This window comes from Cryptotermes secundus, unplaced genomic scaffold, assembly GCF_002891405.2.
Source record: "Cryptotermes secundus unplaced genomic scaffold, Csec_1.0 scaffold135, whole genome shotgun sequence".
NCBI lineage: Eukaryota > Metazoa > Arthropoda > Insecta > Blattodea > Kalotermitidae > Cryptotermes > Cryptotermes secundus.
The window spans coordinates 980,747-1,008,412 of NW_019730104.1; the positions used below are offsets into that span (position 1 = coordinate 980,747).

At 38.5% G+C, this 27,666-nt stretch overlaps 1 protein-coding gene across 2 annotated transcripts in view; it reads right to left on the minus strand.

The window, feature by feature from the left end:
* Positions 1–4,808: 4,808 nt before the first annotated feature.
* LOC111866020 (genetic suppressor element 1) overlaps positions 4,809–27,666 on the minus strand; it is a 47,029-nt gene continuing 24,171 nt past the window's right edge. The window contains exons 4-11 of one of the 2 annotated variants that reach the window (XM_033752075.1): positions 26,822–26,968; positions 23,779–23,942; positions 21,459–22,654; positions 20,124–20,382; positions 17,083–17,307; positions 13,852–14,054; positions 9,861–10,161; positions 4,809–6,285 (exon numbers count right to left, since the gene is read on the minus strand). In XM_033752075.1, the coding sequence (XP_033607966.1) occupies positions 6,086–6,285; positions 9,861–10,161; positions 13,852–14,054; positions 17,083–17,307; positions 20,124–20,382; positions 21,459–22,654; positions 23,779–23,942; positions 26,822–26,968 (2,695 nt within the window). In that variant the 3' untranslated portion in view covers positions 4,809–6,085. Of the gene's footprint in view, positions 6,286–9,860; positions 10,162–13,851; positions 14,055–17,082; positions 17,308–20,123; positions 20,383–21,458; positions 23,597–23,778; positions 23,943–26,821; positions 26,969–27,666 lie in introns of both variants that reach the window. The other variant, XM_023854503.2, reaches the window with a different exon arrangement.

Below are 27,666 nucleotides of genomic sequence, written 5' to 3' on the forward strand. Positions count from 1 at the left end.
TTCAAAATGACTGAACATAATATTTTGATTCTGTATTTCAGCATCCTGTTGCAAACCTTTAATTAAACGTCTATGTAGTGGACTAGTGAAGACAACACCACACGCAGCTAGAGGTTACACACACGCACGGGGCATATTACAGACAGCAGATGTAGCAAAACAACGGGCTAACAAACAGAAAAACAACCTGCAGAAACGAACCTTTTGGAATATCACATAGCTCCAAACAAGTGGACGATACTCCTTATAAAGTGGAATAGGATTTTACAAAAACGTTTTAATATAAATCTTAATGGATTTTAATTAATTTACATTATTTTTAAGTGGATTGCAACACACGGTCTTAGATCACAACAGAGCAGTGTAGCAGTTTATATGCATTGAGACACCTGAGGATGGCCATCTATGGCCGAAACATGTTGGGTTAAGTGTTAAATGGTGAATAAACAGTTGTTGCACTGTTGCTGGACTGTGGATACATAGGCATTTAATAATATTTTGATATCAAAATACTTGCAGAACAGTATGACCCTAAGATCTTGCTAGGATATTCACTGCTTCTAAAGAAAAACGTATTCTACTGATTGGTCGTTCAGGCAAATTGCTGCTAGCCCTCACCAGCACAGTCACTTTTACTTCTGAGTCCATCTCAAAATATTTTGCCCGTAATCAGCGAACCCCTAAAACTTAACTTCTAAAGCTACTGAAGATAAAACTTCAAGTAATGTAGTCCAGTATGCTTTGAAGATAAAATCCACCATGTAAGAAAGATGGTCAAGAGCACAGGACAAGACAACTGTTGCACTTGTCAAAACATTACTACAGTGAAATTTAATTCATCAGCAAATCACTGAACGATTTCTATACAACTACATGCAGAACTCACCAGTTCCCTACTAGAAACATTTCCAATATTAATGTGCCATGATGTAATATAGGAAACTATAAGCAATGTTGTCTGTTAAACCTCTTCAAAATCACAACACAAATCTCTGCATCAGTTTATGTGTCACATAGAGCAACTGCAAGGTGGTTGGATGGTCAAGTTCTCCACTCACAAACTTGAGAGTGACAGGTTGAAGTTAACAAATTAAAACATGAGCAAATTCTAAGAACACCTGCAACTACAGTGCAACAGAATGAATATAGCTTATAATGAGAAGTTCATTATACTTAAAAATGACACTGGCATCATCTATTTCTTAACTTTACATATATCAAAAACTTTGTAGGAAACAAGAACTTTTTTCTGGCACTTCTATCAATATGAGTAACTCCTAATAACTGCAACTTCCTTCTGCAAAAATGTTCATTGACAGTACACATAGTCTTACCTACTGAACTGCCATACTGCATAATGGACAAATGATCAAGGCTAACCTCTTTGAGGCATACTTAAAGATTGTGAACTTTCAGTGTTCTTAAGAGCAGCTTTTGTGTTTCACTGAAGAAGAGAAAAGAGCATTAGCATCCACAATAATCAGGTGACATCCCTACATTTAGAACTGAAGACTCAAAAGATCTTATAAACTTCCCTGTTCAGATAAAGCTGAAGACACTTACAATGTTAATTTCTATTTTGTTATTTTGTCATCTCTGTCATAACCAGCTACAAAAGTTAGGAAACGTATTCAAAGTAACAGGTGGAGCAGTGAAGAACTGTTAACTGAGACTGAGCATTCTGCTATCTGTTCACATCCATTTCATGGCTTTCGAGGGGGAGCACAGCAGGGTGAAGCCAAGTTGCACGATGCAGAATAGTAACACGTTTCAGCTTTTCTTTTCTCCCATTTATAAAGAGAGCTAGTTCAGCATATAGAAATTCTGATGCCCTGACTCCCTTTTCTGTTCAATCATCTCAAAACTCACAAGACTTAAACATTTATCACTCCAATAAATACTCGGCCAGCTATGCATGTGCTGCATGCGAAAATGCATATAGGTCTGCATGTAAAGTGTCTGTTCGGTGTCAACATAATACAGTGAAGCTCACCAATATTAAATTTCACGGAAAAAATGTTCAGCGGTGCTCAAGTTATGCGCAGACAGACCAATAAATATGCACAATGAACCTAATACGCACAATTTTTCTATTTTTTTTTTAATAAACATGCTAAAAAGAAAGCAAAAAGAGAGGCAAGGTCAAATTTTAATAAAGCAATAGTTATAGCAGCACAATCAATTATATTTTCAGTTATGTATATATTTATTTATATATATATACGTAGACCTACAAAATGCAGGTGGGAAGAAGCTTTGTTTAATTATTACTCAGAAAAAGAGACTTTAGACAATTTTTATATATGGAAGATAATGGTTGTATATATATGTTCAGAAATGTATGCATAGCATAACAATTCTGGCCCATTCAGCCCTTTTTACTTTATTACCTCAAAATCCGTAACACATGGAAAAACTTCACTCAAAATATCCCTCCCCCCATTTCTACTTACAACTTCGGTGCAGGACATTTTTCACTCCAATAAATAATTAACATGTTACACTCAGGATACATTCAGAAACAAAAGCAGTGCCTACTACTATTGTCTAATTATATAACCAAGACTGAAATATGTTGACAAACTTAGTTAAACTCCCCAGTATTAAATAGGTCTTACACTGCTATATGTGGATAGACATGGCAAAGCCAGCAGACACATACTTTAAGCTTTTCACTGCAAACATGCCAAAAACAATAAATACTGCCACACACATTAACATTTGTTAAATCTTAGTGCTATACTGTGATATATGTAATCAGAGTTAGGAGACAAACTTAAAGGTTATGCATTCAACCACTTTTGGTATAATGAGAACCCATTCGAATGCCAATTTTTAGGAATTTTATAAATCCTGGTTATAGCTGCACTGTAGTTCTAGGATGTCCTTCCAGCAAATTTTCACCTTACCGCTCTTTCCTTAGAACCAACCAAAGTCAATAACGAGTTTGTTACTTAACAGCACTGTCAGAATCGAGCCTATACAGCAACTGATGATAGGATGATTAACCTTTAATGTACGGACTTTTAAATTGCCGGGAGCCCTCTGCGGCTGGTATTTAAATCACCCTAAGTAATTAACAACGCAAACTTTCACAAAAAATTCCTTATTTTCCGTTCTATGCAACACAGAAATACGAACAAAAAACAGTCTGTAAGACAATAAAATTTTCTACGTATACTCAAAAGAGCAAGTTTTACAAACGAAAATTAACTGTGATTATTCTGTCATGAAATGCAAAATATAATCTTAATTATATGTTATTAAATTCCAAAGGATTTACCCATTGTTTTTTCTTCAACCTTGAATCATGGTGATATTGTAAATATAGTCATACAATATACAATAATATTTTGTTCCGACTGCATGCGAGTTTGAACTGTGTCACTTCACAGTTTACGATACACTCTGACGTGCGTGGCACTTCTCGAAGATGTCCACCTCACACAGAGCGACACCACCATTTTTACAATAGAAGAGCGTGCTCCTGCTTTTCTTATTTAGTGAAACACGTGACGTCTTTGTTTCCTTTAGGTTGGCCAGTGTTGTGAATGTTTCACCTCCGGTCAACTCAGTTGGACCCCTGATAACTTTGCCCCCCCCCCAAGAAACGCCACTGACCGTGATATTCCGCTTGTGAGATTGAAGAATCATCTTGGGTAGGGGGGTTTCAGCAAAATCGAATAAATTATGTTGACTGACAAAGCAACACTCTCACCTATTAGTAATACAAAATACTGATGCAAAGTAATTACAATATTAGTCGAAAAGAGTGCCAGTCCAACACTGATACCGAAAGTTGCAGTTGCGAAGATGCCTTTTACTCACAAAGTAATACTGGCTCAGTGGGTTTATACCTCTTCCAAGACGCAAAATAAAAATTATATATAAAGAAATATATGACAGTCTGACTCTGACTTCCTAACTGATAATTCATCACTGAAAACAAGTCCTTCAATGCGTCACACTTGAAGGCTCTGGAAGCACTCATCTGCAAGCACCAAAGAATATTTCATCATTTCTTGAAACAAAGCTGGGCTATATTTGGCTGACCAAGTCATAAACAGTCATATCTAAACGTAAATAGTATCGAAACCAGTACCGTGATAAACGATTTCATTGTTCAGAGCTAAGGAATGAACCACTGACATGACCTCACGGTAGGTTTGTCTTGGTTTCAAACCCAAGGTCAAACTGTCAGCACTCCCAAAGAGAGCATGAGTACTGCGTGTTAGATATATATATAACATTCGGCCAACTCGGGGTGCTGCTTGCGTCATATATATCTAACATTCGGCCATTAAAGGTTAATGATTACCAAGAAGCTGGTGGAATGAGAACTGACAGGGGAAACCAAAGCATTAGGAGAAAACGTACCCCAGTGCCACTTTGTCCACCATAAAACCTATATGATCTGAGCTGGGATCAAACTCGAGCCACCATTGTCAGAAGCTGGCAACCAATGAAAGTCAAGACAGGGTTAAAACTACAATATTTATCTGGAAACCACTTACTTATCTGCAGATATGTTCTAAGAATACGCTTTCATTTACTACAAAAACAATTTCCATTTTAGAACATATCCCCAGAAACTGTAACCAAAGAACATTAAGAAACCACACTCATAAAGGGAGCCACAGGTTGAGAGACATGGAATGTAATATACATTAATGTGTAAGAACAAAATAACTTCAGTTTAAGAAAGCTGACTCAAAAATAATGCACCCAAACTAATCCTGGGTGAGATGCAGCATGAGAAACATGGAATGTAATGCACATTAGTGAGTCACTACATGTTATGGAGAGGATTGAAAATAATGTGCACCCTGAGTTATTGACATGTTCCTCCTGCTTTAAAACAAAGAATAAAAGGCGAGAAAATTTTATGACATAATGAGGCAACTGGCTAATATTTAGAAGGAAACGGAATAAGAAAGGAAGAAAGTATGTCACAGCCATCATCATTAATCTCAGCTTAATGGATTATCTGTACAGCTCATAAACAAAATTTCTATGGATGACTGCTCACTTATGATTTAGATTTCTGCCATGCACCATACAAGATGGCTGGCTGAGAAGCCATGAGTCATTTTGATAACAGCCACAAACAATTACATTAAAATGCATTCCTGTCTGACAAGAAATGAGTCAAAAGGATAATTATATTTAATTTATCTTTTAACCATCACCACCAATTTCATTTATATTGTTAGACCAATACAGTAATATTGCTCCAAATGTTTGCACATAGGGCTCCAGAAACATAAACCAGATCACTTGCCACTAAACAGACTTCCTTTATCCAAAGTCTCACTGTACACTTGACATAAACAGTTTTACAGCAAATACTGTAAAAAGAACTCAACAAGAAACATACAAACCCTCCAATTTTCTTGGAGATTTGGGGATGGCCGATACTTACAGGTGTTTGATTTGAAAAAAAAAATTCCTCGCAAGGAAGCCTTCTTGGATCAAATGTGTCAACATAGAATAAAGCTCTTCATACAACTTTCATGATGGTGGAGGCTGAAGCAGTCCCCAAAATACCAATACTTTTACTCTGTACAGATGCAACTGATTGCTCAGAAAAACTTCAACATTAAACGAGTCATTCCGAGAAAAGAATCTAACTGCTTTCAGCACCTTAAACATGAAAAAAAGATACTACATTTTTAATTAATTTATATTGCAGCTGAAAATGTACTCTCAACATTGTCAATAGGCAAGCATATTTCTGGAGTCCTATCTACACATACTAGCAACTCAATAATGCTGTCAGTGAGATGAATTTCATTAATGCAAACATTTAGTTCTTCTAGACATGTTTCTATTGCTTCAAATTGTCAGTATTCTTGGAGCATGTTTCACATGCAAAAAATCTCATGGTCTTACAGACAGGCTTAACTTCATCAACAGAGGCAAAGCCTATGTACCAAGTGAGAGGCATGTGGCAATTTTATGCAAACAATGTTTAGACCTGCCATATACTGGTGATAAGGAAGTCACAGGCATCCAGCACAAAATGGATCCAACAGCATGTATCACACTTTGCTGGTACCACCTTTCAGCCTGGCTGATGCTGATGCTACCTCAGCCGACGCAAGCATGAGCTCAAGTTGTCTAATGCTGCTTGTGTTCTATGGCGTTCATAATCCTGTACGCTCTTTGTGGCTACCAACTCTCTCAATCGATGGTCCAACATGTCCGCTTCATGGCGTTTCTCAGCAAGGGTGCGACACAAATAGGAGTACTGCTCTGTAAGAACAGCATGCTCCAAAGCCCGCTCTGTAAAATAATATTCTGATATTAATTTAATTATGACGCATTATCAAAACTGATGCTGGAATCATACTTTTTTCCTGTAAAAACATTATTGGTTTACACAGATACCTACCATCAAAGAAATATTTTAATTAACAGGAACTACTTTAACCCAAAAAAGGGTGAAGTTGCTTTCATCTTCCCCAAAAATTACTGCGCACTGAGGCACTTGCCAATGACTACTCTACTCTGCTGATGCCACAAGAGAAAGAAACTGTGTTATATTTATGATAAATTACAGACATAACACTGTTTTTTCTTTTGCATTAGTTTATCACATACAATTTTGGGAGTTTCTTCATTGTTAAGACTGTGTATAAGAATATTATACACAGTATACAAGATTTTTAACCACTCTCCAGTGTGATTGATAAAATTTGTTTTTAATTTTTCATCCTTTACATGTTTCGGTCAAAATGACCACCTTCAGAAGGATATAATCAACACATATGGAAACTACTATTACCATGTCATACATACAAATGTTATATCTTTTAACTAACATTAAGACGTACACAGATTTGTTAAAACATTACAATTAGTCAGTTTACAAAGTAATGTTTGATATTTGTTTTAATATAGCACCAACTTGGTTCATGTCATTACGCTTCTTCTCCACAGCGTAGTTTGGTTGTCTGATGATGAAAGGCTCTCTGGTATCATGTCCAGTCATTCAGGCCATGCTGCGTTTGTTATAGATGACATTTACTACCATAGTCAATAAGTTCGAGGACTGGCCACAAAGAGTCGTTGCAGTGCACTACAGTGGATAGGTTGAGACACGATATGATGCCCTGTCAGTTCATCACTCGTCACAGCAAGAGGCAGTTTTGTGCAAACAGTGTACGCAGAACTATAGCCTCTATTGTGAACTGCAGTTAAATGCGAGTGGCGCAAATAAAAAAAAATGTGGCAGTTTGAACAGGCAAACATCAAGTTCTGCCAAACACTAGGCAAATCCCCTAGCAAAACATTTCGCATAGGAAGAATTGGTTGTTGCTACACGACAACGCCCTTGTATATCCCTCTGTTCTTCTCCAAGAGGAACTGGCAAGGCAACAGGTCACCGCTTTGCTACACCCTCCGTACTCACCTGATCTCGCACCATGCGATTTCTTTCTCTTTCACCGCTTGAAAGCAAAGCTACGTGGTCGTAGATTTCAGTCGTCCAAGGAGGTTGTCAATGCCACAAGAGCTGCCTTACCAGAATTTCCTGCCTATATTTTTCAGCAGTGCTTTCGGCAGCTAGATCAACGTTGGCAGACTTGCATAGAGGCCAACGGCAACTATTTTGAGGGCCAATATGGATCTGTTTAAGTGTATCTGAATACCTTGTAATATAATGCAATAAAACCATAGTCCACGAAATTAATGACTGTACCACGTATATCCATGACATGGTAATAGTAGTTTCCATATGTGTTGACAATATCCTCCTGAAGATGGTCGTTTTGCAATCCTGTATTTAAGAATCCTGTTGCATTACTATATCTAATACTGTTTATTCTACTACGCAGTCCGTCAGCAGTGCAACAAATTGTTCCTTCTTTCTTACACTTTCACTTTTGACAAATGTTTTGGCTCCAAACGGCCATCTTCAAGTGTCCTACTATGCCAAAACTGTGACACTGCATTAATATTGTCCATTGCGTGCAACTGCAAATGCGATGAATGGACAACATTAATGCACTGTAACAGTTTTAGCATAGTAAGACACTTGAAGATCGCCATTTAGGGGCAAAACACGTTATGTCAAAAGTGAAAGTTTAAGAAAGAAGGAACAATTTGTTGCACTGCTGACAGACTGTGTAGTATACAATAAACAGTATTAGATGGTCATTTTGACGGAAACATGTAAAGAATGAAAAATTAAAAACACATCTTTTATCAATCACACTGGACTGCAGTTAAAAATCTCATATACAATTATTAGTGTGATGGACCAGGATGAACAAAGTTAAAAACTATTTACAGATTTGAATATTTTAAAGATTTGCAATCTATATTCACTACAGAATGGACAAATACATTGTAAGATGAGGCACTGGCTAAACAATTATCAAAACTTTTTTTTGTACTATATTAAATCTACACCACGGGCCTCAAAGCAGTTTGTTACATGTACACAAGCCTGAATATACCATTATGTCCGTGGGAATATAACAAAATTGCAATAACTGACTTGATGATATGCAATATCACATGAAGAGTTTTAACCATATTTTACTCCATAACTTTCATTTTAATAAGTTTATAGTTCATTGTACTTCGTTACCATGTATTTTATAATGTAACAGTTATCAAGTATCCAGTTTTAACATCACAATTGCAGTTCAGGACTGTGTGAATATAGTAATCATGTGTTTGCCTGATGATGACTTTATGAGCCAAAACATGCAGCCAAGCTAATTTTAGCCTTGACCTTTATATTGCTGTATTGTAACGGACTCTAATAAAGAAACCGTATATGAACTGTCTTTTACCATCCTCAGTTCTCTGACAACCACAAATATTTATGACTTCTCTCATCCATGTTTGGGGCACACATTAGAGTAGTTGCTTGAAGCATTATGCTGCAAGCTGGAAGGCTGCAGGTTTAATTCTTGATGAGATCACTAGATTTTTTAATTGAGCTAATCCTTCCAGCTGCAATATGGCCCTGGTGTTGACTCAACCTCATACAGAAATCTTCCTGCAGATAACGGGTGGCAGGTGTTTAAGGATGACAACCTCACTGTCATCTGAGAGCCAAATGTCTAGAAAATGTGGGAGCCTCGACATCTCACAACCCCATGGGCCTCCACAGCTTGTTACATGGATAATTTTACCTTTACCTTTACCTCATCCAAGTTTCCATGTCAGAACCAGTGCCCCTTTTCAGGGTACAATCTAGGGTGCGTAAGGATGAGAACCTCACTGCCATCCGTGAGCCGACTGTAAAAAATGTGGGAGCCTCGACATCTCACAACCCCATGGGCCTCCACAGCTTGTTACAGGGATAACTTTATCTTTACTTCATTCAAGTTTCCATGTCCGAAAAAGTGCCCCCTTTCATGGCACCATCTAGTCACTTCTCTCTCAACTCCTATAGATGTGCTGTTTCTCAGAAGAATCAATGGGAACTGATGGAATGGCTTACAAACTCATCCTTTCCTATATAATCCTGCATTTTTTCCTCAAAGGCTCACTATGCCAGCTGCATGCTTCATATTAGTCTCTTCTTTAGTTTACCCTTCAACCCAGCAGATGCAGGTAAAGTGTGATATCTTCCTCCAAAACATCAGCTAATGTTTACCAGACTACATGGCATTATATCCTGGAAGATAGAACTATTCAATAAACAGACTCCTCCAACTATATCAACCAGATGGAAAAAGAAGTTTCAGAAGACCCCTGAAATGATGGAAGGATTCAGTTTTGCAATATCCGTAACACGTATCAACAGGCATAACACTGGAAAGGGTGATGATGAAAAAATTCCACACTTCATTTTCTTCTGTGAGTGTTATTATTTTATGTTATACTAAAATAAAACGTGCCTTCAGCATATTTTTGGTAGGCTTCCATGATACCTTCCAAGCCTGGCCACTTCACTGGTCTGTCATCATCATCTTGCTGTTCACACTGATCTACGGATGCCACAGTACCATCCACGTCAACTGCAAACCTCTTTACTCCATTCTGCAATGTGGCCAGCTGATGAACAAACCCCGGTCTTGTCCCATTTTGTCCACTTGAAGGCAGCACAAGCAAAGATTTCTCTGATGTTGTGGTTGGACTTAGGGATCGTTTAACTCCACCCGCAAGCAACTGAGCCTTTCCACCATGTGAATCTGTTACCTAAAAAAATGTTAATTTATATCAGAACAAGTACCACCTCAGTTACACTGGTAAGAGTTTTAAATATACTAGGAATACATGCATCAGACTCAGGATATTATACATATTCAATTAACCTTTTGTGGGTTTCTTACTTTGCAAGATGTAATAAACATGAACATAACAACGCAGAAATGATACTTTTGTGTAAACTATACACTATTTATTACACCGTTCATTTAGCTTAACAAGAAAGCAGTAGTAATGATACAAGTGTAATTAACTCACTCTGTCGCACAAATAATTAGCAGTTCAAGAAATTTCTTGCTGTTGCAGAATCTATAATGTTATAACTTCAACAAAATCTTGTTATTGGATTGTATCATGTTCCAGTCAAGCTTCCCACCCCAAAATTCATTTCATATTATTCTCATATCAACATCTCCATCACCAATGTTCTTTCCAACGCTAATCTGTTTGCATTATTTTCTCATGTGCACTACACATTTCAAATACCCAAATATCAGCATGTGCAGAGTACAAATTATTATGCTCCCTGTCATGAAAGGGTCTACACCTGCTTGCTACTTCAAATGCTTATGAGCAAAGGTCCTCCTCAGCTTTAAATAATTAAATCTTGAGTAACATAAACAAAAGTATATAAGATCTGAGGTTTTCACGGTGGTGACTAAGAAGAAAGAAGTCTTCTGGGATGTGGCGCCATGTAAATATTATGTTAACCGACGTTTGGAGGAACGTATCGCCTCCATCTTCAGGGTAGAAGAAAAAAGAAGAAAATTTGCAAACAAAGAACCAGCATGAGCAAGTACTAACAGACTAATGTCAAGAATAAACCCAGCTGTATAAGAGCAGCATCTATTTGGGACAGCGCGGTCAGCTTCAGAATACCTCCATCTTCACCACCAAGACCTGATATATGGATCGCATCATTAGGGAGGCCATTGAGACTGAATTTCATCCCAACAATATGAACGGGGNGGGGGGGGGGGGGGGGTGGGGGTTGTCTCAGCAAGTCATGGAAGCCTCTCATCTGTTCCCTCAAGAAACCTCCAGGACATGGCCATGCAAGTCCATGACTGACTCGCACAGCAACCCCGAAGGTTAAGGGTTAATGCCCTCCAATTATCTTGCCTCTCTCACTCGACACAATATTCTATACCTGCTCTGGCCTGCTACCTGCTGGCCCACCTCCCCAGTCCCTTCCCCTCTCATCTCTACTAATTTCCCATGTAGCCCCTCTCCCTTCTCTTCCTGCTATTACACAGCTAGGTTTATTCTTGACATTTAGTCTATTTGACCTTGCTCATGCTGGTTCTTCGCTTGCGGATTTTCTTCTTTTTTCTTCTACGCTGAAGATGGAGGCGATACATTCCTCTGAAAAGTCAGTTAACACAATATCTACATGGTGCCATATCCCATAAGACTGCTTTCAACATAAACCAACACTTCCCAGTCTCCACAAGGAAGCACATTAATATATTACAGATCAACGTCTTGCAGTACACCAATCATTGTATTAGTGTAAGAGTGTTAAGTTTATGCATATGTAAGCATGAGCTCTGTTCATATTATTCTTGATGCACATATGTGCATCCCCATTTCTGAAATACTTGTAACAGACAGTTAATAGTGTAAAATTATTCTGGTCAACCATAAATTGTGGTAAGCAGGTGCAGAATGGAGAGAAGAAGTAAGCTACACATTCGTTCTTAATTCTGCAGCGCTGGGTTTATCACAACTGGCATTACACCTGGCACCACAACCAATCATCTCTACATTCTACTGTCACACACTCATTCTTGCCACAAATTTGTCTTCCTCTGCATTGCATCACCACCATATTTCTCATCTGAGTGTACACCAAGTACAATGAAGTACATTAGAGTCATATATAACTTAAATGTCTGGAATTACTGCAAACACAAAAACATTCTTAAGTAAAAGAACGTGTACAAAAGAATACTGCTTTATGTTGAAAACATTTCTGTGCTTCAAATTTTGTAATAAGCACTTATTATGCTTTTTTTTTTTCGCATTATGAATTCTCGCTATAGCAAAAATTTATATGTGATATGATCAATTAGTTTCCAGACAGGATGCAATATGACATTATTGCAATTAGGACAAAACTACTATGCTAGGCAGTGGTTGAGTACAATCTGCTGAATCATTTGCTCATCATTTCAATATTATACCTTGCAGTATTCAGGAGCAATATCCTGCGAAGTGCTGATGTGTGCTGTGATCCTGTGAAATGAACTATATCAGTAAATGGCATTTCTAACAATGGTGCATGTGCATCAAATTTTCATTCAAACTAGGCAGAACTGCTACAAACCTTATCAGAAGTCAAGAGTTGTTTTCAAAAAGGAATGAACAGGTCTAACATTTTATTGATTTTCAAAGTTTAAAAGTAGAACTATATCAGATAATGATTCTCAGCATATAGCTACATCCATCCATGAACAAAATGGATGAAAATGTAGCGAGAAGCAAACATGGTATTTATTCACAAAAACAGTGAACAAAATGGACAAAAATGTGACAAGAAGCAAACACAGAATTTATTCACAAAAACAGTGAACAAAATGGACAAAAATGTGACAAGAAGCAAACACAGAATTTATTCACAAAAACAGTGAACAAAATGGACAAAAATGTGACAAGAAGCAAACACAGAATTTATTCACAAAAACAGTGAACAAAATGGATGAAAATGTGGCGAGAAACAAACATGGAATTTATTCACAAAAACAGACATAGAAATCTACAACTTGCTTAATGAAGTGGGAATCTCATTTGGGTCATGCCAAAATGTATTCACACAAGACCTGAAAATGCACTGGACTGCCACAAAATTAAGCCTCATCTGTTGCCCAATAAGCAAAAGCACAATCACATCAATGTGTGTCAGTACGTTCAAGAAAAACTTCAGAGACCATCAATTCCTTTTGAAAGTTGTCATGTGACAAAATATGGATTTATAACTATCATTCTGAAAGAAAGCAACAGCCCTCTCATTGAAGCAGTAAATTAAATCTTCAAAGAGGACAGACAAGTTCATTCAAGTGTAAAAACATGCTGAGCATAATTTTTGTCATTCATAGAACTGTGCATCATGAATCTGGCCACAAGGCAAACCATGAACCACCATTTCTATTCAGATATTCTGTGGTGTCTAAGGAAAGGTGTGCAGTGCGAACAACCTAACAAGCTGCATACTGAAGATTGGTTTCTCAAGCTTGACAATGTTCTTGCTCACTCATTGTCTGTGCATGAATTTCTGCCAACAATGGCAAGACTGCTTTCCCAAAATTTTCGCACTTCCCAGCTACAGCATTGTGTGGGTTTTTCTTTTTCCCACGCTCAAGTTGGCGCTGAGAGGGAGGTAATTTGATGGCACTGTGATTTAAGAATAATCACAAGCTGTACTTGATATGTTCAAAACAAAGACTTCTGTGAATACTTCTGAAATTGGTGAAATCAATGAACTCACCGCTTGAAGTTACAAAAAATTATGTTGAAGGGTATGGCATGGTTTAGACAGTAAACACAGTTATTACAGAAAAATGAATACAATCCAGAAATTATTTGATCATGCCATGCATTTTCTTAAATCACTAGTATTTTGACATTGTGATATGCATGAACTTTTCAGTATCCTAATCTTCCTTCCTGAAGTTTACTTACCATAGTGCAGATTAATTTCTTGTCACCAATAGCAGCCAAACTGGAAGTACTATTATTAGAAGTGCTGTTGTTTGTGACAGTTTCTTTAGTATTGTTAACCCTTATGTTAGAGTTTAAAGACTGACTGCAGTATACTATCATGGGATTGATGGAGTTTCGACGCAACCTCTCTGCTACAACATTATGCCATATAGCTTCACCTTCTGCAAGAGAAGAAATTTCTGATAAGACTGAAGTTTTTTGCATTGTGACAATGTGTAGTCCTGACTGTAGTGTCACAACCTGGATGACCATAAACTTAACAATCACTGACATGAAAACCTCAAAATTGTCATACAAGCAAGCATAAATGACAAGTTCAATGTTCCTTGGCAAATACACCACCGCAAAATGTTTTGGGGTTTGAAGGAACAGAATCCCCTTTTTTGAATTCTATTAGCTAGCTGTGTGCATCTGTTATAATTTATTTTAATTACATTCAGTATGCAACCTACACAACTTACCAACTTTTAACTCCTTATTTTCAAAAACCAAAATGAAACCTGCCAACTAAAAAAAAACATACATTCAGTATTCAACAGCCATGTAGAAGTTTCAAATTTTCAAGATGGAATAAAAAAAAAGAGAGAGAAAAATCCCGATTTAAATGTTAATTTTTCATTCTAGAACTTCAAGAATTTCCCGAGTGCTGTTTTTGCTTTGCATGTTGGGGTCATGTCAAAAGAGACTTGCATCTTATTTGCCTGAATGGAAGACAAGTTATCTTAGCTCTTTTAAGGGCTATAAATTTACAGGCAGTCATCAAGAATTTGAATTATATGTACAGTATATCATACATGTAATTAAGTCCTTTGAAGCCTTTAGTATTTTCATAGCAGAGGTGACACCTTGCACCATCATGTTGTGTGAGACTTGCAAGATAGGAAGTGAGAAAGACAGAAATGCTTGAATGTCAGAAGCCACAAGCTACCACGGAGCTGCCTGAAATATTATCAAAGTTACGTGAGAAAAGTAGCAATTTACCAATTTATGATATCATAAAATTCTGTGCTAATGCAAGTGTCACTCTAACATAAAAATGGCAGGTCATGTCAAGAAAAGAAGTAATATGTCAAAATTATCAGGTACTGCAGTTATGGTGATTACACATACAAAATAAATAACTGTGAAGTGGTAAGAAAATACATTGCCTCCTGAGGCAAAAATCTAGAAGTGGGAACAACAGAAACTGGAATGTGCCAACTCTAAGAAAAAACTGTTGTCTGGATGGACTCTAAGAGAGAATGGAATGCCAGTATCATGCAACATCATTAACAAATGGGAGGCTCAAATTTTAAGTCCACCTCAGGGTGGGGCGTGCAAATGACATGGAGAAAAAGATTTTCTTCATACCAAAGGTCTTCTCTCTGAAAGAAGTTACATCCCACTCTGATGCACTGTTGATGAAATGCCAGTGTACTTCCATATGCCAACCAGTTACACCATTGATGACATAGGTGAAGAATCTGTTGCCATAAAAGCATTAGACAATGAAATGAAGTAAGACTAGTGTGACCAAGGTGGCACACTGCATAAAACAACCATGTGTGATAGTGAACTGAAAACCCTATGTTCAAGGTGCAGCTGCTGATGGGGCTAATAGTCACATGTCTATTTACTTACTTACTTATGGACCTGAGACCTACTTGAGGAGCCGCCAAATCTGCAGCTACTGAAGAATTTCCCAGGATTTTATGGAACCCGAAGGTTCATTACAGTGTTCACAAGAGCCCTCCACTGGTCCCTATCCTGAGCCAGATCAATCCAATCCATCCCATCCCATCCTATCTCTCTAAGATCCATTTTAGTATTGTCCACCCACCTACACCTTGGTCTTCCCAGTTCTCTCTTTCCTTCTGTCTTTCCCACCAACATCCTATATGCATTCATGCGAATATATTGAATAAGCAGTCATGGCCAACAAAGGGTGGTCCTCCAGGTTGGGGGTTAGGCGTGGCACTACCTCCTCCTCGCCATAAAAATAACCTTGTTACGAAAATGCACACAAAGCCTTGGACCTGGGCAGATCCTCTGGATAGTCACATGTCTAAGGGATATATAATTAACAGGGGGACTGATTACAAGTTGTCTGGAACAGAGGCCAAGATACTGTTAAGAAAACAAGGAATGCCTGTGGTAGATGCATCTGAAGATCACTTAACAATGGACACCAGAGCTATGATTCATGCAACGAATACTGATCTTGTGGTCACACTTGAAGGAATGACTACATAAATGTTCACCCTCATGAATAAGCCTTTGATGTGCATTTAAAACAACTATATTCCAAATGGCTTTCAGTAGGAGACTATATTCTGAAACCATGAAGACAGGAAGATGCCCAGTGTGAAATCACTGAGTAAGCCATTACCATTGCAACAGATTGCCCTGGAAGTGATGGTCACCAGATCATCTGATGAAATGGATAGAATGGAGGATGAGAAACAAGTTGGGCTGTTGACAGTGAACATGACAGTGTGCACAGTGATTATGAGATAATATGTCAACTGTGAGGACAAAGTTGAGCCAGGCAACAAGAATGGTGAAGCTGAAGAAAGGCAAATAACTTCAAGAAGGAAACTAACTCAAATATCATGCATAACACATTTTCTAATACGTATTTTCTTTCACGTGTATATAGTAACAGTAAGAAATTAATTTTATGATTACTTTTTCTGTACAGACATGTTTCCTACTGCAAGGTCATCTCATATTCAGAATTACCTTCCATTCAGGTAAATATGGTAGTACACTTTTGTGCACTGAGAAAAGATGACTAGTGATATAAACTATTACAGTAAAAAACTGGTGTTCTAAAAAAGTTCTCATTCTTGTCTCAATTCTTGAAATTCTTCTAAATTCTCATCTCAAACTGAAAAGGCCATTCTTGCACATGCTTATTACTCAATGATGATTCAGTGGTTCAGAAGTTCTGTGGGTCAATAAACCTTTCAATAACATTGCTCTTTTATTTGGTTTACTTTTAGATTTCACACAGATATGTAACTTTCATCCGAAATACTGAGCTACAGCTCATGTACTACAGTACACTTTAAATATCATCATCCATGTGAGGGATTTAACTTGCCATAACACTGACAAATATTTTGTAATCAGCTGAAAATATGTCAGTTTTATGACATAACTTTCTCACAAACACATAAAGACATACCTTAATCCTACAACATATACCTTCTCGCTCCTTCTTAGAGATGGACTCCAAACCAAGGTTACGAAGAAAACGCTGTTTTCCTTTGAAGTCTGGCATTCTACAGAGCACATCAGGATTCACACAAGGAACAGGCAAATCTAATGGCAATGGTGGACTTATGCTGCCATCTGAAGAAATGCTGTCACACTGTAGTGGAAGTGTTGGACTTCGCGCTCGACAACGTTCCAACTTCCGCAGCTCATATTCTACAAATCCAATGAAATACATAAAATAAATATTCAGACTCTTATAAATCAAGTTTACAGATGTGATTTTATGCCCATAAGTCTGAAACGTTTTCCTCAATCTCATCCATAATTCTATACTGATAAAAATAATGCTACTGTTACCAATAATAAAAGTTACAAAAATACTTATAAATTATCTTTTAAAGGAAGATGCAAAGGGGTATGGAAGGAAAAAAGTCACTTACATGACATCATGAAACATGAGCACAGGACCATTCTCAGTTTCAGACAAAGGGGGGGGGGGTCAAGAATAAAGACTATAATTTAAGCGCATGCATGCAAAACACTTTTGCATGGATAAAGACAATTTTCCTACATATTATGTGTGTTAGTGTGATTAATGCTATGAATGTGTAAGAAACATTTTTCTGCTTCATGGAAGATTAGACTAAGAATTAAGAGTGGAAGAGAGAATAGAATAAGAATATGCAAAGTAAGTTTCCTAAACTTAAATATTGTAGCATGTAGATCCGTTACTAGGTAACAATCACAAACAAACAGATTCCCATGGCAACAAATCAACAACCAATAACAGAGGAACTGTTGGAAGCAGTGTTTTCTGTGGTCCACACTGGAACTGTTGCTAGGCAACAGCACAGTAAACACACCTCTGAAGCAACAGCTGAACTACAACAATAGAACAGCTGTGTTTTCTATGTGGTCCATGCCAAGGTTATCAATGGGACAAGTTTAGAGCTGAGTTCAAATGTGGGCTGTGTGCCAGACAGTAAAGACGTAAGCGAACAGCGTTACAATCCGTTACCAGGAAATGTCTAGCGAAGAGAGAAAAGACATGATGTGTGCTGTAGTTAGAGCGATATTTGGAGTGTGTAATTCAGTGAGACTGTTATGGTTACTTGCATTTACAATCTGTAAGTAGCCAATAAATCCAATATCCAACGCAAAACCCCATCATGAGTTACTCATACAAACAAACAAGCATACAAACAAACAAACTAACTCCATGGCCTGTAATCCACAAGTGAACTATACCAACCTAGCAACTGCCGCTGCTGGCAAAGTTAGTGCCAATTTGCAGACAGAGGGTGTCATATGGTCAACGCAATGAATCCCCACGGCCATTAATTTCGGTTTTCTAGAACGAAGCCACTATTTCCTTGAAATAGCTCCTCAATTATCCTCACGAGGCTGAGTGGACCCTGTTCCAGACCTACTACTTCTCAGAAAATCTGGCAGCGCCAGGAATCGAACCCAAGACCTTTGGATCTGAGGCCAGGAACTCTGACCACTAGACCACAGAGGCAGTCATGAGTTACCCATACACATGACAATATACTATTAGAGATTCAAAGTACTACATTTATTTCATATAATTAAACTACATAAAACTTGTCTTCAATGGCAGTCTGTCTGGCAATGCTAGCTTGGTAGCACAAAATTTTGAGAAAGAACTTCTCTGTACTATATCTGCTTAAATATGGGAAACCCCCCCCCAATCAGAACACAAAAGTCATTTTGCAGTAAACAATTATTACAGAATAAAACTGCTATATTTGTTTTGTAAATATGAACTACAGTACTCTATTCATGGCAAATATATCTGGTTAATTCTAAGAGACAGTAATGGGTGCGGTATGGCATGTACTAATGATGTCATGCTCGTAAATAAAGACATAATACATAGGTAAGTCAATAAGTAAGTTACAAATGGATACTGAACTTAAACAAATAAGAGTGCTTATTTGAAAAATGCTTTTATTTCTCAACATAACCTCCCTGTACATTGAGGCGCTTGTCCCATCGTTTCACAAGCCCCTAAAAACCAGCATGCGTCCGTGCATCGCCTGCCAAAAAAATTTTATGTGACACCATCCTCCAGGAAAGTGATGCTCAGTCTTCTGGAAAAACAAAAGAACACTGCCCACCACGTTCCAGCCTCAAGGTGACGCAGTATGTTTCCACTGCATTGACGCACGCGTTGTCTCGGACTGGTAATGGTGAACCTAAGACTCATCACCTGTGACAATTCAGGCTAGCATATTGTGTCTTTCATCATGGTAGCAATTGAGATGCTGTGATGCCAGATCCATTCTTTTGCATTTTGGGTTGTGGGGTCAGCATGCATGGCACCAATCGTGCACAGACTTCGTGAAAACCTAACCTGCCATGCACCATGAGGTAGGCCATGCCATGTGAACTCGCATAGTTCCGACAGCAGACCAAAGAGTTTTATGCTGCCGGTTTTCAGGGGCTAGTGAAATGACAGGACAAGTGCCTCAGTGTACAGGGAGATTATGTTGAGAAATAAAAACATTTTTCAAATCGGTATTCTTATTTGTTTAAGTTCTATATCAATCCATTTTATTGATTTACCCTCATACTTTACCACAGAATGCAGAATTTCGGTCCAAATACTGTATATATCTTATATGTTTACTGCATGTATTATCACATCTTACAGTTTGCTCATTAATGTATGAACCTGTCTTGGCGCCAGAAATTTGTCTCATCTCCATGGGCTTAACTTAAAAGCAACTCTTGTCACCATAGCAACACCACCGCCGCCGCTGCTACTACTAACTACTGCTACTGCTACTACCACTACTACTACTACTACTACCACCACCACCACCACCACCACCACCACTACTACTACTACTACTACTACTACTACTACTACTACTACTACTACTACTACTACTACTACTACTACTACTACCACCACCACCCCCACCACCGCCACTAATTACTACTACTGCTACTACTAACAACAACAACAACAACAACATATCTACTCCCCTATGCTAACTCACCATTCCTTACAGCAATTGTTGTTAATCCAAACAACTGCAAGAACCTGAGTTTTCCAGGTGGGGCATCAAGTGGTGCAGGTGGGCCCTTAGTAATCCAGATAGTAACCAAGGTTTCTGATCCTGTACCTCCATCCTCTCCATCTGAATCTGAACCTATATTGTTATTATTGTTACTGCTACCACAGCTGATGCGAGATCTGCGTCTTTGTTCAGCCAGGTCTAGCTTGCTGATTAGTGTTGTGTTGCAGTCAACTTCACTCTGCATTAAAATACATGCAAACATTTCACGTTCAATTCCTACAAAATGTATTAATTTTAGATATCTAGGAATGACAGTAACAAATTATATTCATAAAAAGGTCAACAGAAGATAAAATTTGGGAAATGCCTACTACCATTCAGTCTGGTATCTTTCCCATACCATATCCAGAAACCTAACACCTCATAAGAACATATTACTGTACTTGTTGTACTATATGGATATGAATTTTAGTCTCTCATTTTAAAGAGAGGACAAAGATTGAAGAGTCTGAGACCTGGGTGTTGGGGAGATTATTCAGACCAAAATAACAGCAAAGTGAACTGGAATACCACATTTGGTATAGTCATTAGCTACTGGCTACTGAGTTTGAGTCCTGCTGAGGTCAAGAATTTTCACTTCTCCATGTTGTTCAGACTGGCTCTGGGGTCCACCCAACCTCCTAACCATTTGGTACTGGGGGCTCTTTCCCCGGGGGTAAAGCAGCTGGGGAGTGAAGCTGACCAATCACCTCCAACTAGTGCCAAGGTCAAGAAAACATGGGTCTATACATCAACTCCCTACATGCCTTCATGGCGTAGAGCTTACTTAGTACAGTACAGGGACAACTTTACCTTTTTTTTTAATCTTACATGACAGGAAATCAGATACTGTAATCTTCATAAAACATTGTTAAAGTTACAGTTCTTTTTCTGGATTGTAAACTGACCTGAATTTCTGGAGGAAATATTCATACTCCAGCTGTATTTTGAAAAGACTTCCAAAACATGTGCTTGCTAGCTGTCGTAACTAAAATGCCAAGCTTGTCAAATTGCTTCATATCGGTTTCTACTCACAGTGCTGAGGAAAACAAGTATGGAAATTGTGAGGTCAGCTGACCAGTAGTCTGTGTTAACCTTTCTGACATGTCACATCAAAATTATTAAATTATTATTATTAGCTGAACTTCAAATCTATTAATTATCCTATATAAATATAATGAAATTGGTGCATAACACACTATAAAGTAAGATCATCAAATCATACTGCTACTTCTGGATTAGGACAAGCTTAAATAAAATGACTTCCGTACTCACACGATGACTGGTTATACTTCGACTGAGGTAGTGGTAGTCCCACACAGACATATTTGTTGCTCCCTCCTTGTTTGTAGAAACAGCTGCTAAAACTTTAGCCGCATCTGGTACATTGAGAACAGCTGCTGGCACAGTGCCTAAACCAGACACTGCTGGACCACTTCCACATGCTGGCACTAATACTGTTGAGGACTGATTTGATGCAACAAATGTCACTGCATTACTACCAGATGATACTGCACTGCACACTGGTGTCGAATTTATTACTGTTTGAGAAGAACTTTGAAGCTGGCTAGCTGAAGACAAAGAGCCTTGGTGGTGACTGCTTGAGTTCTGTGTTGCCTGATGCTGGACAGCTGAATTTGAAGCACCTTGTATGAAGGTTGTAGCTAGAAGTAAGGATCCATGATGCTGAGTTGATGATGGGTGTGGTATTTGATGTAATGGACTGTTCACATTCACTGAACCTTGATGCTGACTGGTTGATGAATTCAACATGTGTAAAGATGTCTGAGGCATACTTCCTTGCTGAGAGGACACACAAATGGAAGGAAGTTGTGCAGTTGTCTGGATTAACTGATGAGACTGATGTAGTGGCTGGATGGAACTAGCTGAAGAGGAAGGCAAAGAGCTGACCAGATGCTGATGTGACACTGGGACCTGTTGCTGTGACTGACTTGAAGGGCTATGTAATGTTGCTGACTGATTTTGCAGATGGTTCTGATGGCTTGAAACTGAGGTATGTACAAAAAGATTCTGAACAGATGATTGCTGCTGACTCAGAAGTTGATGGTGGCTTATATTAGGCTGAGTAACTTGTGGATATGGAGATAGATGATGAGAAATGCTATTTGGTGACATCTGACTGGAAGAAGGGGAAGGCTGAGCCAACATCTGACTTGTTAAAGGTTGCTGAAATGTTAGCAGTGTTGGCTGCTGTGAAGCCACAACATTATCTACTGTACTTGTTGTAGATGGAGATGATGCCATGGTTTGCGAATGACAGTTGCCATCAACCTGGCTGGATCCACGAGACGGCGATGCTGCGGACAGTTTACGGACCACCGCGGATGATCCTGATCCATTTTCACTCGGATTCACTGCCATTATTGGTTTATTAACACACGTAACACTCCCACAATTTTCTTTCACTGAGTGTGTATTTGCTGAAGGTGGTCCTCTGTGCTGATGTGATACTGCATTGCGCCCACCAGAAATTACACAAGCATCCTGGTTACCAACAGCTGTAGCCTGCTGGGTGTTACAAGGGGTTGTCCCAGCTTGTAGTCCACTAGGGTGGTATGGAGATTGCTGAGAGTGGTGAATTTTGGAAATAGGACTATTATCACCTGAAGCGGGATTTGAATGAGAACTAGGAGGAGGGACTATTGGTGAACGTCTATTGCTGCCATGCTGCTGAGGAAAACTGTCCTCAAATGGACGTACAAATCCAGAGGAGGCAGGGGTAGCTGTATGTGTGGTAACAACTCCAGGTTGGTCCTTGGTGCATGCAGAGGACCGCCCAGGGGTCGAATTACCACTGTTTGTACGTTGTACAGATGTTCCCTGGGAGGCATGTTGCTGACTAGATGTATGATGGTACACAGAAGCTGGAGATGTGGTGGAAGGGTGAACAGGAGGATGGTGTACTGGAGGAGTATGTGATGGAGGAGTATGAGAAGTAAGAGAGTGAGGTGCTGGAGGCGTGTGGGGATGATGTGGTACAACAGGATGTGATGGAGAAGTGTGAGGATGGTGTGGAGGTGGTGCTAAGGCATGAGAGTTGGGTGGTGTATGTGGATGATGATGATGGTGATGAGCTCCTGGGGGTGTAGGTGGGTGGTGGTGGGATGGTGGAGTATGTGGGTGAGGAGGAACAAGAGGATGAGATGGGGATGTGTGTGGATGCAGTCTTAGATGTGATGAAGATGATAGGTTCTTTCCTGCTGTATGCAGAGGAAGGAGGTCAGTTTCAACAGAACCTGGCTGTAACTGATTTGGAGGAATAGGATGTAAAGGGGGAGGAAGGGTAACGGCAGTTGGGGTAGGAATAGAACCTGGTGCAATCAGAGGAGGAGGGCCTCGTGGAGGGTCACTGCATGCTCGATCTCGTGCTACCCCTATGGGCGCCTTCCTAGCTGGAACAAACACACACAAACGGAACCGTGGTGAGGCTCCACTAACAAGCTGTTATCATTAGTAAAACTAATGGCATATAAGAAAGTACTGTTTGAAGTTACATCTGTTCAATCATAATAAAATCAAACACACTTGTGTTCGAGCATTAGTCTTGAAAGTTAAGCCGAATGATAGCCCTCACCTGGCGGGTCTTGGTGGTGACTAGGCGAAGCTCGTGGACTCCGCCGTGGCTTTTCCCGTCTCTCTTTTTCCCTCTCTCTTTCACGTTCTCTCTCTTGTTCACGTTCTTTTTCCTCATCCCTTAGCCGAGATTCCCGAGCTCTGTGTTCCTCTTCCAGTTTTAATCTGATAAGATTAAAAGCACAAGGCATGTTAAGAGTGTACATTATTAAAAGTAAAGTGCATATACAACAGCAGAATTGGTTTCTTAACATATTACAAACAACACTGTTTACAATGGCTTCATAACCTTCTGAACATCTTCCAAGGTTTCAATATGTGAAATTTTCAGATGATGTTTCATGGTAGGGGAGAGAAGAAACCACATGGAGTGAAAGCTGGGAGTATGTGGGATGTTCCAGGACAATATAAGTTTCTGTTCTTGGGAAAAGTCCCTTTGCTGGAAAACACTGTGTGTTAGGTTCCTCACATAAATTTTCTATCAAAAATGTACAGTATCTATGCCAAACTTTCAGTTCTTCTGCAATCATTCTGACAGTACAATACCACTCATTTTACAAAAGAGTTCTCATCTTTTTGATAATTTCATCTGATTTTGTTGTTGTCAGGTGTCCAAGTGGCTGTCAAACTCAACTTCATCCCATTCTTCAGAAACTATTTACATCATACAAAAAGCATGGACTCCTTGTAACCATATACTTGTTTGAATATTGTGACGTGGATGGCGCAACGGGAAGTAGGGGTCACATGAACTCTGTGGTTTTGCAAGTGATGTCACATACCCCCACCCCTTCCACCAGTATGCAACGCTCAGTGAGCGCCGCTTCCCCGCGGTGACATGGCAGAGGAGTGGCTGCACCAGACAACCATTGCCACGGTGACGTAACAAGGAATACAATGGTTACTACCCAGCCGTAAACAACTCCCGACAGCACTGCCAGCAACACCTGTAAACATGGCGACTAGGCAACAAGGAAGCAAGGCATTTTCCCGTTGTATGGCTCAAGGTTTATAAGAGAACTACAATGCCTAAGGAGTCGGTTGAAATATAGCAGCCGCTGGAGACAGCTGAATTGTAGTAGTCACAGAGTTCAGTTGTAACAAGTGAATCGTGATAGTGTGAAGAGATTTGTGAGTAGGGTTTGTAAAGTGTGTAAACCCGTCACAGTGTCATAAGTATTTGTAGCTACAACTTGTAGGTTGTTAAATAAATCAATTAACAATCTGAACAACGTCTTCAGTGGCAAAACACATTACAGTATTTATAAGGTTCTGGTTGGTTTTCGCTAAGTGTGAACAAAAATTTCATGTTGATTCTTCATTCAAAATATTTATAACTCGTTTCTGCCATGAGCTAACTGAATATTACTTTAGCCGAAGCACTAACAGCTCTACACTCACTAGACTTGTCAAGACATGTTTGCTACTGTGTACAGTCTACATATGTCTACATATGGCTTCATTCACCATTAACCATATAATAGCTCACACTCTGCAGTGTTACCAGTCCTACTATTTAACAGACACACCTCATAAGCCATCTTCATCACATTCCAAAACATTAACACATATACACAGTGTTTTAATAAAAACCTGTTGTTGAACTCGCTGATACTCCTGGATAATTTCTGTCAACACTGCTGATTAACATGAACATTTTCTGTCACAATCTCCAGATCCCCTTATATATATCACAGTTAGTGAATCACTTGTTAACCAACAAGATTTACATACTTCACTGTCAAGAGACATATTTCTACTATAAATAAATGCCTCAGTTAATTTGAAGTATACTCCAGTAATGTGAGCACATTTCTTCTTGAAGAAATACTCTCAAGAATGGCATAGAATTACTTTTGCAGCACTACTGGAAGTCTGATATTAAAATTAAGGATGCATGAAACTGCTACTAAGTAAGAGTGAATATGCACTGTCAATTTGTATAAGGATTCTTTACTATAATGATCAATACTTCAAGATTCACAATGCTGTAAAACAGCAACAAACAAATACAATGTTAATGAAGGGTCTACATGATTAAAGCGCCCTAAATATATGCATCGATTTTAGATCTAAGTACACTCTTACCTTTTTATAATTCTACCAAAATTTCGGTCATTTTTATTCTATGTTCTTCCAATTGTTAATCCAGTCACTGTATGTCATTAAACACCCTGTATTTGGAATTGCAACAGGTTAATTCATTTTTATATTCAAACTTTCAACACACAACCCAATTCATTTTTGAGTACCATCTTCTAATAAGGCATAACTGCCTTGTTATTGACAATTCCACAAACCAGTGCATCTTTTCAGCAGTCATTTTCTGTCTTAATAATGATTATGTAGCAATCACACTCAGAAGAATCTCATCTAGTATTATTTATAGCAGTGAAAAATATTTCTTCAAGACTCAGACCACAGTCTGAACCTCTGTGACTCTGGGAAAGATATACAGAACACAAGTGCAAGGTGTAATAAAAAAAGGGGTAAGCTCAGTGGCTACTAACCATTTTCCTCACTTTACATTTCCTTCCCCTTTCAATCCTGAATTTAATTAATTTTCAGTTCAAACTTGTATGCCTCTCTTTACGCTCTTCCACTGGTACACATTTTTATTGCTGTCATCAAAATGTGTGTGCCACCCAAACATTTCACCATTCCTACTTCTTTAACATCCATCTTAACATTACCTTTCTTTCTTGCTATGGCCTGTCTACAATATCTCTTCATACATTTCCAATAAAACTCTGTATACGTTTGTATCCCCAGGCTAATCAAGTCCACTGCAGAACTGATAAAATGATCCTTATGAAACTAGGTTCAAAATAACAAAAATTATACCTTAAGTCGTCATTATGAGTTATACTTCTTTCCCCTTGACATTAAAATACTCTGAATTTGCAAAACATTACAACTTAAGAAATGGTAACGTTATAGCCCAGTTGTATACAGTGTTTAACAGTCAAACTATTGATAAGAAGTTCTTACTGGCATAAAAAAATGTATATCTCCTGAGCATCAAACATGCACACGCATCTCACCTTTCATGCATAACAGGTGAGATGAGCCCAATTGGTGAAGGCAGTATATCTTGTGGATACCTCATGTACATGTATGAAGGAGGTATTGGAGGAAACAGAGGTGGCCTCAGAATCCCATACCTTTCCAGATACAACTGCTCATCCAACCTATAGAAAACCACACTAAATAAATTAGTTAAAAAGAATGCAGTAATATTCAGGATTACTATGTATTGTATATATGTTATTTTCACATCATAAACTTGAAGCTGATGTAACTGAAATCTGTAATGAAACACAACAACGATATACTGTAAAGCATATTAAGTTACTGGTTTAAAATACAAGATTAATACTACTATTCTTAACAACTTATGTTTCAATTTAGGTAACATTAACCAGTTTAAATTATTCTTCTTTGTTCATTTGTTGTCTGCATGTTTGTACTCTTCTTGTTTTGTATTCATGCTGACTCTGTAACTGGCCCCTGGCTGTTGAATTCAGTATGTAAACTGATCAACAAACAAACAATCAAAGAACAATTGTTTTTATTATTACAATAACAAAGACATTTCTGCTCAGAACAAACAGAACTTTTCTGCGTTCAGTTCCTTACCCTTTTATTATAATGAGGTTTGTAAATCGACAGATACTGTTATATATTTATATTTAACAACTTCAATTGATTCTGCTGTTTTCTTATTTTCACCTTTGCTGTTGTTTTGCATTCATGAAAACTCTGTAACTGGCCCTTGGATGTCGAGTTCAGCACATATACGAGGGTCGATCAATAAGTACCCGTGTTTGAAGACAGGTGGCGTTGCTGAGGGAAGTTGGCTTTACCGTCGTGTACTAGCATCTGTGAA